At 33.0% G+C, this 14,160-nt stretch overlaps 1 protein-coding gene across 3 annotated transcripts in view; it reads left to right on the forward strand.

Annotated features, from left to right (window-relative positions):
* The window catches only part of KCNQ (KCNQ potassium channel), a 55,025-nt gene that overhangs the window by 5,371 nt on the left and 35,494 nt on the right, over positions 1-14,160 (forward strand). For 2 of the 3 annotated variants that reach the window (XM_065303645.1, XM_065303647.1), the window contains exons 2-3: positions 10,110-10,417; positions 12,070-12,183. In XM_065303645.1, coding sequence (XP_065159717.1) covers positions 10,342-10,417; positions 12,070-12,183 — 190 coding nt within the window. In that variant the 5' untranslated portion in view covers positions 10,110-10,341. The remainder of the gene's footprint in view (positions 1-10,109; positions 10,418-12,069; positions 12,184-14,160) is intronic. The other variant, XM_065303646.1, reaches the window with a different exon arrangement.

Here is a 14,160-nt window from a genome sequence, read left to right on the forward strand (position 1 = left end):
CTCAATAAACTCTCAGAATATTATAAAATAAACTGATTGATATAATCAATATTTGATTATCTAACTAGCATTGATTTTTTAATATATATCTTCCCAATATTCTGTAATTTAGTCCGCTACTTAATACCCATACTTAGCATGTTTGCAGCCTGCGGTTCCCATTCCACCGAATCAATGAAACTGACTAATAAATAATCCAGGCTAAACAAAACGCGCCCCTCGTTGACTCAATCACACGATCGGATTAAAAGCGTGCTCTAATACGCACAATAAATGCCCACAAAGCGACGACAATTTGATCAAATTAAACAAAGCATGAAAACGCATATTCATAAATGCAAAACGCGTGAAAATAAACGAAAATTGTTGAAAATTCCAACCAGATATAAATGTCAGCCGCATAAATATTCAACAATTCGCTAAATACACAAAACAGTTAGTTAAGTATAGCATAAATATATTTAATTATAGAAATGCGGAATTTATTTTAAGTTTTTAAGTTTTATGTTTGTTAACTGTAGATATTCATTGTTTGTTATAGTTGTGTATAATTCTGCTATTTTGCGATTGAAAAAAACAACATTAAAGGCACTTTAATAAAGCCTCACTTTAAATACATCTCAATGTTTTTCCAACTACTTTGCAATATTGTGCAAACATTCGCCAAGTTGGCCCGTGTAAGAAATCCACTAGATTATTGCGCAACTTTCGAGCCAACTTAGCGGCCAAAGTTTCGCGCTCACTTGACGGCTTGCGCATTGTTGAGTGTTTTGGGACATTTCCGTATTGATAACTTTCGCAATTTCCATGTCGCTCCGGCCCAACTCTGACGGTTAGCCGCCTAAGCTATAAGAAATTCATTTCGCTGATGGCGCATGCCTTTAACTCATCCCCACATGAAATTTCTTCCGTATTGCAAAATGTGAAAGTTTAACACATTTTAATGAGCTTTTGATATTTAAAAGTCATTGTTAAGTTGTTGGTAAACTTGGAGCAAAATTTATTGCGTTGTTTATTTCAGGCGCAAACGAGAATTAATGTTCATTGTTAACGGGATTTTCTTGTAGTTTTGTGCAGTATTTATAGACTTAATAAGCCTGGAATTGCGATGGGAGTTTAGAAAAGTTACAAAACGTGGGCGGCCACACCGCGGCAAATTGAGTTTCCTCCGCATTATTATTATTTTTATTATTATGAAGAGGATAGTGTATATTTTTTTGAGGTACAAATTTTTAAACACATAATTGTCAATTAAACAAATTATAAAGCCACAATGCAGAAAATTTAAACAAAATAAATATAAATTTGTAATTTTTAACATTTTTATAATAACCTGGTTAAATAAATTACATTTTATTTTATTTTTCAATGATTTAATGCTCTTAAATCAATGACTAAACTATTTATTATAGCCCCACTAAAATACCCAAGTAACTAATTCAAGACATTAAACACCAAAGCAAAGAAAAACTTTTAATTAAATAATTTTCAATTATCACCCGAAACTTTGTGGTATTTAACTTTGTTAACGTGTTCAAACTTTGCTTGAATTGCCTTCGTGCACGTTGCAATTAAAGTTTGTGATTCAACCGCCAGACATTCTCTAATTTCCTGATTTTAATTTTCCAATCGAATGCATAATTTTGCTATTAATAACTTTGTTAACCATTACGTTATTTTCTAAAGTTTTAAATATTAAAATATAAATCTTGCTTGGGTGGTACTTATTCACTTAGTTTTTGCATCGCGTGCTTGCTGTGCTTTCAACGATTTGTCCGTGGGCATTCGCGTGATCCCTGACCGTAATACTTGGAATTATTGTCGAGACAGACGGCAAACAATACGAGAAAGCATTAAGAAAATAAATCTAAATTCAATTAGAAGTCATAACGTGCGCGATTCGTTTCGTTCTGTCTGCCCGTCGCGATTTGTAAGAAAACCGTAATAAAATGGCGAACACTTGTACGATTTCGTCCTCATTGTCCTCATTTGGACATTTCAAATGAGAAAATATATTTAAATACGGTTAAAAATAAAATAAAAACACAAAAAATAAATTAAACATTTAAATTATTTTTAAATTGCTTTCTGCTTCTAACATAACCTCAATTTTAGCCTATCACTAAACCATGTTGAAAATAAATACGCTGTCTCTTAAATATTTGATAGTGAGCAATTTATCGTCTTTCACATTCCTGTTGCATTGCATTCTTTCGTCAGACCTGACACTCAGTTTCACTCGTAACTCAATCTAAAGTAAAATAAAAGGATCACTCGCCCACTGAGCCTAAAATACGACCATCGCACATAAATAGCGGCCGCGAAGGTGTTGTTTCGCGTTAAAGCTGTGCCCGAGCGCGATTTTTCTTGTTTACTTTTCTGATTTATTCGTGCACGTTCTGCAGCTTTGCGAAAGCTGCATGCTCCGGATCATGAGGTTTGCTCTCTAGAGAGATACGCGAAGGGTGTAGACGTTATCTTTGCTTTTCGATGCAATGAATTGTTTTCCATTGCAGGTGCAGTGAGGAATTCGGAATTCTTGATTTCATTTTAAACGCTCAATCGCTTTGGATTTAAATTGCTTTTTTAAGTTTTCCTTTGCTTTTAAAACCTAACCTAACCTATATTCTACCTATAAATAAAAATAATGTACGCGTGAAAAAGTTATTAAAGTGTGGAAATGTCGTCATCGCTTTTTGAACGCACAAGTCACCGAATTACGACGTAGGTAAAACGATTAATAAATACGTCGCAAACACACAAGTGAATCATGTTATCCGAGCAGTGCTCGAACGACGCCTACGCGTTTCATCGGTGTGAAAATACGCTCAGCGAGCGGATTTAAAAATTCGCCAAATCGTTAAACCAAATGAGTCGCAGCGAATCGCGCCCGTTAAGCGCGATTTACTCGAAAGTTCGAAAGGTGAAACCCTAAAAAATTTGTAAAGCCTGGGGGTAGCGTTCGCGAAAAAGTTTTTGATTTATCAAGTGTGTATGTTGAATATAAAATACATAAATATTGAAATGTAGAAATGTGAAGCGAGGTAATTTTCCAAAAGATTATTTCAGAAGTTTTGCGGTTATCGACGACACGCAGTGCGGGAAATACGACGGGGCCTAAGCCGTTGAGTCACTAATGCTTTCCGTCACATATCACCAGTGCTGGAACTTCGCTTTGCACTGTACGTTTGTTTATTGATTTCGATATTTTTTGCGGTTTCAAGTGATGCTCCATTTCAATATCAAAAATGAATACTAAAAGTTTTTTCCAGGGATTTTGTATTAAAGTGACTTAACTAATTACTTTTTGGTATTTTGCACATATTTTGAGCTTACTACATCAAAAATACTATTAATAGTTAAAAAAAGAAAAATGCCAGAAATCTATGATTTAATGAACATATAAACTTTTATTTTATATTTTTTACCCTTAAAATTATTTTTACGCTACAAAAAGTAGTCTATATGCTTGTCCATGATCAAATCTATCTTTATACCAAAATTAATAAAAATGGGTTCAGTGATTTTTGCATGAAAGCGTCACAAACATACAAAAAATAACATTTGCATTTATATTTTGAGTTAAATGAAAGAAAAAATTTAAATAAAAACAAAGCATTCACTTTAAAGTTGAAATATCAAAAATTAAATACATACTTCCAACCTACGAGTGTTTTACTCTCGTTGGAAAAATGTCCACCACTTTGGTACTCGTATTTATAGCTTTCGAGTGTCGCAGTGGTGTTATTACACTCCTTTGGGGGATGTTTGGTAGATGTGACGTGCCGGAATGTGTTGCATTGTGTTCTCGAACATGAACACGGAGCCCGAGCATATTTGAGGCGAGTTTTCATTATCGCATTCTTTCCCCGCCCATAGCGCCTCTCGACGCCGCAGAAAATTGCAGCTCCGTCTCAAATCGTGACAACGTCACAAGACCTTGCACTCGATGCACTATATACATATTTTCATCTTGACGTTGAAATCGAAATGTCGCCGTTTGTTGATGAAATACTCGCTCAATCATCTTTTATAAACTCGGTGGAATATTTTCATGATTTTATCAGTTTGCCAATTTTACGATTGCCAAAAAGGAGAATAAGGCGCATTAAAATGATGAATGATGAGTGATGGGTAAGAAAGCCTTCTGTGTATTATGGTTGTTATATTCTTTTAGTTGTTAGGCATTTACTTGTAGATTTATAAACGATTGTATGTGTGTTCCCTTTAAACTTCAAAACCGTTCGCTAGATATTGATAAAAATTTCAGATTATCTTTAGATTAACTATAATGATGATCTTGTTAAGTTTGGAAATAAAATTATTACTAAAAGGGTGTTAAATTAAAGATGAAAGTTGAAATGGACATTTAAACGTTGTGATACTTATATAATTCGATATAGATGTCGGTAAATTTGCTTATAATTCACGAATTATATTAAAAATTATGTTTTTTGATAAAATAATAAATTAGTAGCTATTTCAGCCACTTTGTTTTGATTTCATTTTGTTTTATTCATATCAGTGATGAATGTAAAAGAGTTTCTGAGAGGGTTATACTTGTGCCTGTGAAAAGTAATACCCTCCATCAGCCGGATCTTTATCATTCTCTTTCTCTCGCTCAAATAACGAGAAAAAGAATTTCCTCATTTTTTTCATTCCATTTCATTTTTCGTGTTATCATTATCCTGTTACTTTATTATTCGGGCACTTTAAGCCAGCATACCCATCAAAATTTATGTTCTCCGTATGTTTTTTATACCCTTGTACAAATATACCGAGTGTTTTTATGTGCATTCAACCTAATTCTACAACATCTCTTCTGAGAACAAAAATTAATCAACTTTGTCAACATTGCAGTTGATGTTTGCCGAAATAATTTTTCGTGCGACGTTTTGACATTTGGTATATTTACTGAATACATTTTGATATCCTTTTATGTTTGTGTTGAGTTTTCTGTTTTGGTACGCGAAGCAATCTTGTGCAACGCGTGCCCTTTTCCACGGTGCGGATATGAAACGATCAAATTTTCATTTCGTCGGCACAATTGTAGAAAACTCTCGCGCTGCAATTTTCCGCCAAGAGCGGCAAGCGAACTCGAGCAATTCTCACATTTGAACGCGGGCACGGCCATTACGGCTTTAATTATTCACACATATTCAACGCGTTTTTTGTGCGTTGCATTCTCTTGCGTATTTTCGTCGAAGGAAATTGAATTTTCACTATTTATTCTCATATTTCAGCAAAGTATTCAAAATGATTTAGTATTTATTTTACTATTTTAAATATCAAACCTTAAGATATAATATTTTTTTAGTTTTTTGTCTACTTCATTTCATAGTCTTTAATTCGTACATTTTGGTTCGCTTTTATATTCCACCCCTTTGATATTATGTCGTAGCTGAATGCCAAATTAGATTTGGTTCCTTTTCTTTTTTCGGGTCGATTTTTTTTGTGTCGTAATTTTAGTTAATCTTGCTAATTGTCATTTTCCGCTCGTTTCTTTTTCACGCTTTAATCTGATTAACTCAATTAGGAAATGGAGTAATTTGCGGTTTAATTCTTTTACATCTTTCAACACAATTTTCCCAAAAACAGTATTTAATTCAAATACAGAGCGGAAAAAATCAAACAATTAGTATAATATCAGATCGTTCTGAATGTTTTCTAAATTAAGCACAAAATTGACGGAAAAGTGATTTTTTTCCTTCAAATTAAAATCTAGTATTTATGAAAATTTAGTATTCATATTAAAACAAAATACCCTATACAATTTCTCTGCATTAACTATACTAAATTATATAATTAATTATTTATGTATTTACAAATTAACCTGACACAACACAACAGCACCCATATTGCATTCGGGAGCGCCCAAAACATTTAAAGTAATTGCAGCAATGCCAATCGATATCGGCTCGTTGCGTAAACACTCTCGTTTGGTTTTATCCTGGCAGGCGGGTAGCGGGTGGATATTGTGATCAGCTCACAATGTCAACAATAAATTGCAACGCATTGCAAATGTGAATTATGTTCTCTTTTCATTACTGTCGGTACGAACACCGCGCAACCGATACTCACTTACAAATATAATTATTCTGTTATGCATTGCACGACCGCAGAACCACACCAACATAACCTATACACATCGTTATATAATTAGCACACAAAACGCATTATTAATATATCATACATGTATAGTGCCATTATCACAAAGTGAAGTGCTTTAAATAATTGAATGTCTAACAATCCATCCAACATGTTACAAATTAATTAATGTTTAATTATTAATTTGTGTAGAATAAGTAACATTTATTAAATTTATTTCCAAGTGGAAGTTGCAGTTGATGATGAAGATAAATGTATCTAAATGCGAGTTTAATGTGAGAGACATTTGGCATTTTACGAGTGTATGTGCACGTTTAAATTCGATTAAATACGTAAAACCCAAGCGTGTGTTTTTAATTGCGACGTTGGTATTTTATTACGCGCGTGAATCATGTCCGCTGACAAGATGCAGTGATTTCGTGCCGTATCTCATCGATTTTTCACGAGGGTTTATTTGATTTTCATTTTGTTTTAATGCTTTCATGAAGGTTTATTTGGGTTTTATTCGAAGCTGATATTATCACATGTTTATAACGGTGGGAACATTTTATTGCAATGTTTGTTTTAATTACAAACACGCGCTTTTTACTTTTATTTTCGTATTGAAACAGGCAGAGCAAACAATTCTTTCAATAATATTTATTTTATAAAGTAGATAAATTAACGGTTATTGATAGGTGGGTGTTTGTTAGCTATTACCTGAATAGTAAATATAATATTATAGTTCATGCATTTTTTGTATTAAAAAAATACTAATTTTATAGCCGGTAGAGAGAAGTATTAATAAAAATTAATAAAATATTAAATATTAGTAGAAGAATAAAATGCATGAATACTACACATTGTTCAACATTAATAATAATGTTTGATAAGTTGCATACTTCAACTTTTAGATACTAAAAAAATAACCACCGTTATCCTAAAAATACTTTAAAACACCTTCATTATTCCTAACTACCCGTAATTATTTTCAAGGTTAAACTGTTATTCATCATTCTCCATACATTATTATCTCTTCCCCGTATAAACAATGAATCATGAATTATAACCACGAGCTGTGGGTATGCATTTTTTACCGGACTAAAAATAGTGCTCAACCAATTAAAAATGAATCAATAATTTCAGTTTTTTTGAATAAATGAATTTTATGCAATAAATCCGCTAATTTATTAACCAAATTAAATTAGATATGACGTGTGATTTTTTGCTGCTTTGCTTCCATTTTATGCAATAACAAGGTTGCAAATATTTCATTTTGTTTTATCATAGTCTATATGCATGGGTAGAATTCAAGATGTTAAATGTGTGAGGGTCATACGCAAGTCGTTCGTTTTCGTTTGACGTTCACGTTTATTAATGACATCCCTTCGGGTTAGGGGGTGGTATTCCCAGGACGGTGCGCCCTGTTATTTCCATATCATTTACCTCACTACATTAATAATAGGATGCCTAATACTGAATGTTACATAAAAAATAAAATTATATGTGTAAGGTAATTAAATGATTACCTACTGATTTGTATAAAGGTGTAATTTATGAGTTGTGTCTGATCTTTTAAACATTCGGAAAATAAACTCATTTGAAAAATAGATCCGTGTTCGCAAATTCGTTAACTGTAATTTCTTGACGCTTGAATTGAATTTATAACCTACAAACATTCGAATAAATGATGTTCATGGTGATGAATACCAATTACGTAGGATAATTAAAATTTTTAATTGGTTTAAAATAAATTTACAATTCTTTTCGAACTACATTGTCAATATAAAGATCTATTGATGCAAATTTTTGCTAAAACGTTATAAATATAAAAGAAAATTGATATTTATGCCAATCTATTAAAATTAATGTTTAATATTTATCAGATTATGTGACATTTTAATCAACTAAAAGCTGCCACTACCTTACTACTGTTGTTATTCTCGTTTTTATCAAAATCTATATTAATTATAAACATTTCCAAATACACTTTTTTTGTAAATTTACTTTTAATAACTTATACCCGTGATGTTTGCACGATTTTTCTTTGTTTTATAGTCTATTCCATAGCAAATGAGGGTAATGAAGGCTTAGTCATAGTCATTACGCATACTAATTTGAGTCATTACGACATCATCACTGCTTTATTTTGGTTGGATGGCTGATTCTATTCGCATGCTCGGCTCTTGCCCTTTGGCGTGCGGTGAGGTGGAGGCGCCGGCCGCGTTTTATATTTATGTTTGTTTCACCTTGGCGAGTAGGTACGGGTTTTTGCTCGCATAAGGTGCAAGTTTACGCGATAACGCGATCTACGGTAGTAGACGTAAGCGTGGAAAATCGAATGGAGTATTCTGGCTTGCTCCCAAGGAGAATATTGAATGGGTTTGCGCCATCTAGAGGGGTGTCTGGTGGGGTTTGATAGCCTTGACTCACACCGTTTTGATTGCTATTTTCTCGGAATTACAATCGTAGGATTAACTTAGTAATTGGTGATATTACAAGCTAAAAATAAATGTACAGAGGTAACTTTTTATATAAAAAAGTATGACATTATATTATGCAGCTCCGTAGGGTAAAACTTTATTAATAAATCATTAAAAATTAATTTTAGAATGTATTTATATCAAACTTGTTTATATTTTTAATAAAAAGTGCTTAACTAATTGTTTTCACATTTCTTAGATCCGCAAATAAGATAAAATATTTTTAATTTTAATAATGAGAAATTCAAATTATGCACTTTTGCCCCACCTTGGGTTGAATTATAGAACTAATACTGTGATTGAATCTCAATATCAACTTTCATCCCTTATTTTACACCCTTGAAGTTTTAATTTTGCATTAAAAAGTAGCCTACTAGCTTTTCCTTGGTCAAAAATATTTCTATATCAAAAACTATCAAAATTTATTCAGTGGTTTGGCCGTGAATCCGTCACAAACAATCAAACAAACGCAAATTTGCAACTATATTATTATTTTAGTTTCATATAACTATTATTGAATCTCCATATTAATATTCGTGTCATTTAGCATCCTTTATGTTTTATTGCGACAAAAACTCTACATGGTATTTTGATGACCAAGGTATAACAATGAACAGTTTCATGGAAATTAATTCCGCAATTTTTGCAGCAGAGAGTAACAAACAAACTAACTACCAAACTAACTGACATTCGCATATATAATATTAGTTAGAATTTATTTTTTCCATGAAACAAACCACAAAAATCGCAGTTTGTGTGTTAAAAACTATTTTTCATAATTCCGCGGAATTCAACCTGTTTCCTACTAAAACATAATTCTAAAAATAGATTATAATCCTTTAATTTATGTCAAAAGTTGAAAATTTAATAAACTAAATTCTATTTCCACCGAATAAAATTCCTAACCCGTTTCATACTTTCACCGAATTAAAAAAATGTTTATATTTGCCAAACATTTCTAGATTTTTATTACGTATTCGTATATTTTGTGTTTACCAACGTGAAAAAGTAACCGGAAAATAGAAAATTGGCGTATTTTGTACGATTTCATGCAATGTATCATCGTATTTGCCAATCCATTTAAAGGTTTTACCAGTTTAAACTTCCCATCAACTTTGACGCTGCAATTTCGAAATAATTCTGGCATCCCTACGCTTTTCAACTCGAAAACATGTCAATAAAATACAAATACGCCTACAAAACAAAATTGCTGGCATGTTTTACTACCTCAAAAATGCAATATCAAACACCAAACATTTTACGGAATTTAATACTACCGAAAGTATAATACAACGTAAAATATCTCATTGCACAATCAAATTACCTCGCCTGTCGCTATTAATCATTAATCATATCTAGTTTCTATATAATAATATCATTTTCATTAGTAAACACATCCGCTAGTTGTGTCTAACAAACTTTCACGTTGATGGTATGTGCGGTGGTGGTCGTGATAATGTAGTTAAACTTGCGGCGCATCTCCCGCATTATCACAACACTGCGCTGTGCTTATATAACAATGCTGTCTCGATTTTCCAGCGTAGAGCACCTAGATTTGGCCTAGCGTGGAATCCAAGCCAGATCACGATCTGAAACTCTCGGGATCATCTTGCTGCAGGTGAGCGTAGATGCGGTTCGTCATGCTGCTCCTTTTGCCGCAAGCATCGTTGCGCCTGCATTTGCCGCGACCGAAAGCCAGGCGTTCGTAGACAGAGTCTAGTTACAGCTTGCTTGGGGGCGGCGTGTACGCGGAGCGTAGCGGTATGCTAAAATGCCACATTTAGGCATTACTTTTCCCGAAACGCTTGGGATGGCGCTCGACGAACAGCAAAAACTGCTCAATGCAGGTGAGTAATTTCTATTTTGACTAGCTTCTGCCCGAGGCTTTATTTGCGTGGGTTTTAATAAAAAGTAGTCTAACTAATTAGTTTTTTGTTTCACGGACTAATTATTTGCTCACTTTTTTGAACAAATTTTTTTATAAATGCAGTTTACAGACATTTAAATTCAAATTTTATAATTAAAACAATGATTAAATCTCCCAATATGCTTTCATCCCTTATTTTTCACCCTTTAAGCTATATTTTGGCAAGAAAAAACAAAAAATAGCTTAAAAATGAAAAAAATTTAATTTATGAAAAATAAAATTGTTTTTTTTTCTTCTTCTATTTTCAATTGTTTCATATTCTCTCACTTTTTTTACTCACCTGGGTCTTCTACAAATATTTCAAAAGCAAAATTAACAAATCTCAATTAATTTTTATATAAATAAATTATACAAAAACGCCGAAAATGATGTTTTGTGACATCGAGGGCGAAAGAAATGATTATTTTATAAACCAGAAAAGATTCATTCCGTGTTCATATCAAGTCCGAAGAAAATTATGTGCTTCTTGTTTTATGTGTTTGTGTGCGTATGTGTGTGTGTGTGAAATAAATAATTACATACCCGTTTGGCGCACTTTGCTCCTTAACTATTCAGGACCCCTGTGAATAATGCACGCGTGCGGTTGCGGCGAGCTTTCTTGTTTGCTGTTAGCTTGAACATTTCAACCATTTCACCGCTTGTCATGGTCACTTTCAGGATTTAGCCACCCTGAACATAACCTGACATTTTGCATGTTCAGCGGTTCCCAACAGTTCCCCTCAAATCTTCCAAACTAGCATACTCTGTTAATCTCTGTTTAGTACCGCTGTATTTAGTTTATGATTCCTTTTCTCGCTAGTTTCGCGTTGCTATGCTAGTTACGGAAGTTTTGAGGTTATTGTGCTGATTGTGCGATTATTTCCATAATACATACGCCATGTTTGCGAAACGCAGCACAAAAACGACCACTACGATGAAACATTGAAGTGGAAAGTGAATAATTCGCCGATTACGTGAAACGCTGGGCGGATTTATAGAAATGAAATATTAAAGTGATGCATGCACGGTCCACCGCCTTGATATTTGAATATTTGATGAGAGATTAGACAATAGTAAATTTGCAGTTGAAGCAAGAGCAAGATGTTTGTGGTTGAAGTATACCGCATAAATTATTTACAAAGATTTTATAAGCTTACATTGCTTTTGAAGTATAAAAAATCTAAAAATAGTACCTTGTCAAATGGCTTCTGCTATATTTCAATATGTACACACTGTGTTAAGAACACTTTTTTGGTTAACGTTACACATTCTCTCTGTCAGCGATTAATTCCTTTGAAGAGTGACTTGCAATATTACGTTGCATTCAGTATTCGCGTGCACTGCGCATGACTTGTTATCCGTTGCCAATGGCAACCTGCGCTGGACTAGGGGAGTAGAGCCACAAGTGTAGTCAACCTTTCACTTTTAAAAATACAATAGAATACAATACGTTGAATGTTTTGTATTTAAGATTTATTTTGATCTAAATGTTGCAAGTTTGTGTATTTCGCGTTGTAAATATTTTGTGTCTTGTGATAACACCAGATGGTGCACACGATAAGAGAGCTAACGTTTACGTTGACTGGTTTTTAGGCAGATCGCATTTGTCGGTGAGCATCGTTGAAGTTGGCCAGCAGCAGCAACAGCCGAGTCCGCTCTCCGATCGCAGCACGCAACAACTGCTCGACATCACACCATTGGAAACCGGTGAGTTTGAGTTTCACCTTTTATTCGTTTTCTTTTTGTATTTTCCGCACTGCGGCTTATTTCATTAATCACTGGTGAAGCGGAAACCTTGTATAGGAAAACTCGAACACTTGTACTTTCTCAGCGCTGCGATAAATCAAGAAATAACAAATTTAAAAATTAATTGAGAATTGAGTACGAAGCAACGGATCTAATGGCGATACAGTAACAATAATCATTTATATTCTTTGTACCACTTGTATTAGACAGGGTTCTTTAAAAAAAGAAAACGTTAGAATTGGCTGAATAGTCGGATATTTTGTTGGAGAAACCGACTTGGTTTTGACCATGTTTAAGTGACATAAATTTTAAATTTTTTGACTATTCGGTTTAATTTTCCAATTAAACGCCTACCGAATAAAAAACTAGAGAAATATTATTCGCTCTAATATAAATCTAATTTTAAATTTTTCTTCTTCAAAGTTTTGGGTTAAAATTCCGTTTGATCTTTGAAATAATCTCATAATCTTCCTTAATATAACTTTTAATACAAAAAATCTATAAATATACTTCAAACAAACGCTTGGTTTGCATCTCCATGATATTGCATCCTACCGCCTTGCGTTTTCTTTATTTTTCTTCCATCGCACGGCATGCAATCTGGAATTTTCTCATTAAACGCTCCACTAACCGCCAACTTCCAAACTTTTGACTTGTTTAACCATCATAAATGCACACATCGTACATTATTGTATTTATACTCGCAATTTCGCCGAAATGAAACAGGAAAAAATCACTGTTCATGATTTAATCAAAATATAAACATGCGCCTGAAAGCGAAAATGAATAATCGCCAGTAAAAATAAACATTTTAATGCACTTGAATATATTTCATCAATTTCCTGGATTACACCTAATTCGTTAGTCGTGTTAACGCGTTCCTGATATAAACAAATTACGCCTGAAATCGATCCAAACATTACGCCCATTGCCATCAGACGCAAATTGCGTTCGGGCTAAATTTATCAACTTAACATCATTTACCTACACACGGTTTCGTTAATCGTCCGTGAATAATGATGATGGCGACATTGTTAACACGACAAATAAAACACTTTTTTTAATGACCATCATAATAATTATCGGTGTTGGTCAGTTGTATCAACATACAATAGAAGATGAATTAAAAAAAAAACGTAATTGGTAAATGAAATTATTAAAAGCACTAAAAATAGAAACACTTTCTAAAGAAACAAAAGAAATTGAATAAAGCATCGCTATCAGGTGAGTTTGTTCTAAAATTTATTTGATTGATTTTATAATTAAAGAATTAGTGCACGACAGGCAGTGGCACGTCGTTTTTGGCGCAATTGCGTTAATTATTCATGGCGTTGCTGGAGCATTACGTAATTACGCTGTCAACTAAATACAATTAATTAAATTTAGGATTCGGGTGAATTTAACCATTACTGTTGATTATTCATTTTTAGTGGCTTAAATTATTTTGATTTTGTAATAACCTATAACAGAGTAAAGTAATAATTAATATTTTTTATTAAATATCATAAAAACTTGAATTTAAAGAAATACTAGTTAAATTTGAATGAAAAAAATGATTTTTTCGTCTTCATAATTCATAAAAAAATGCATTAATGCCTTGATACTAAAAAAAACTATTAAAATTGCAACGGTTTTTATTTTTTAAATTTGTTTAACTTTCTCACAAGCAGAAATTAAAGAAAAAGAACCAAAAAGTAAAATACGGAAATGAGACTACGAATAGAACAAAGAAAAGCGAAAGCCACCGTGATACAAAAGCCGTTAATATCAAAGAAGCTGCGCCTGCACTATTAATTAAAATCAACAATAAATTTTAATTAAAAATGCGCACTGAATAACAAAAATCGTTGACGTAATAGATGAAAATCCCAGAAAAGGGCAGTTTGAGGGCAATTTGTGCACCATTCATGACAATCGCACGTGCTACGAATGTTCATA

This window comes from Atheta coriaria, unplaced genomic scaffold (assembly GCF_025399875.1).
Source record: "Atheta coriaria isolate IRGN ID8LTWV9N9 unplaced genomic scaffold, Caltech_Dcor_3.1 hic_scaffold_5_pilon, whole genome shotgun sequence".
NCBI lineage: Eukaryota > Metazoa > Arthropoda > Insecta > Coleoptera > Staphylinidae > Dalotia > Dalotia coriaria.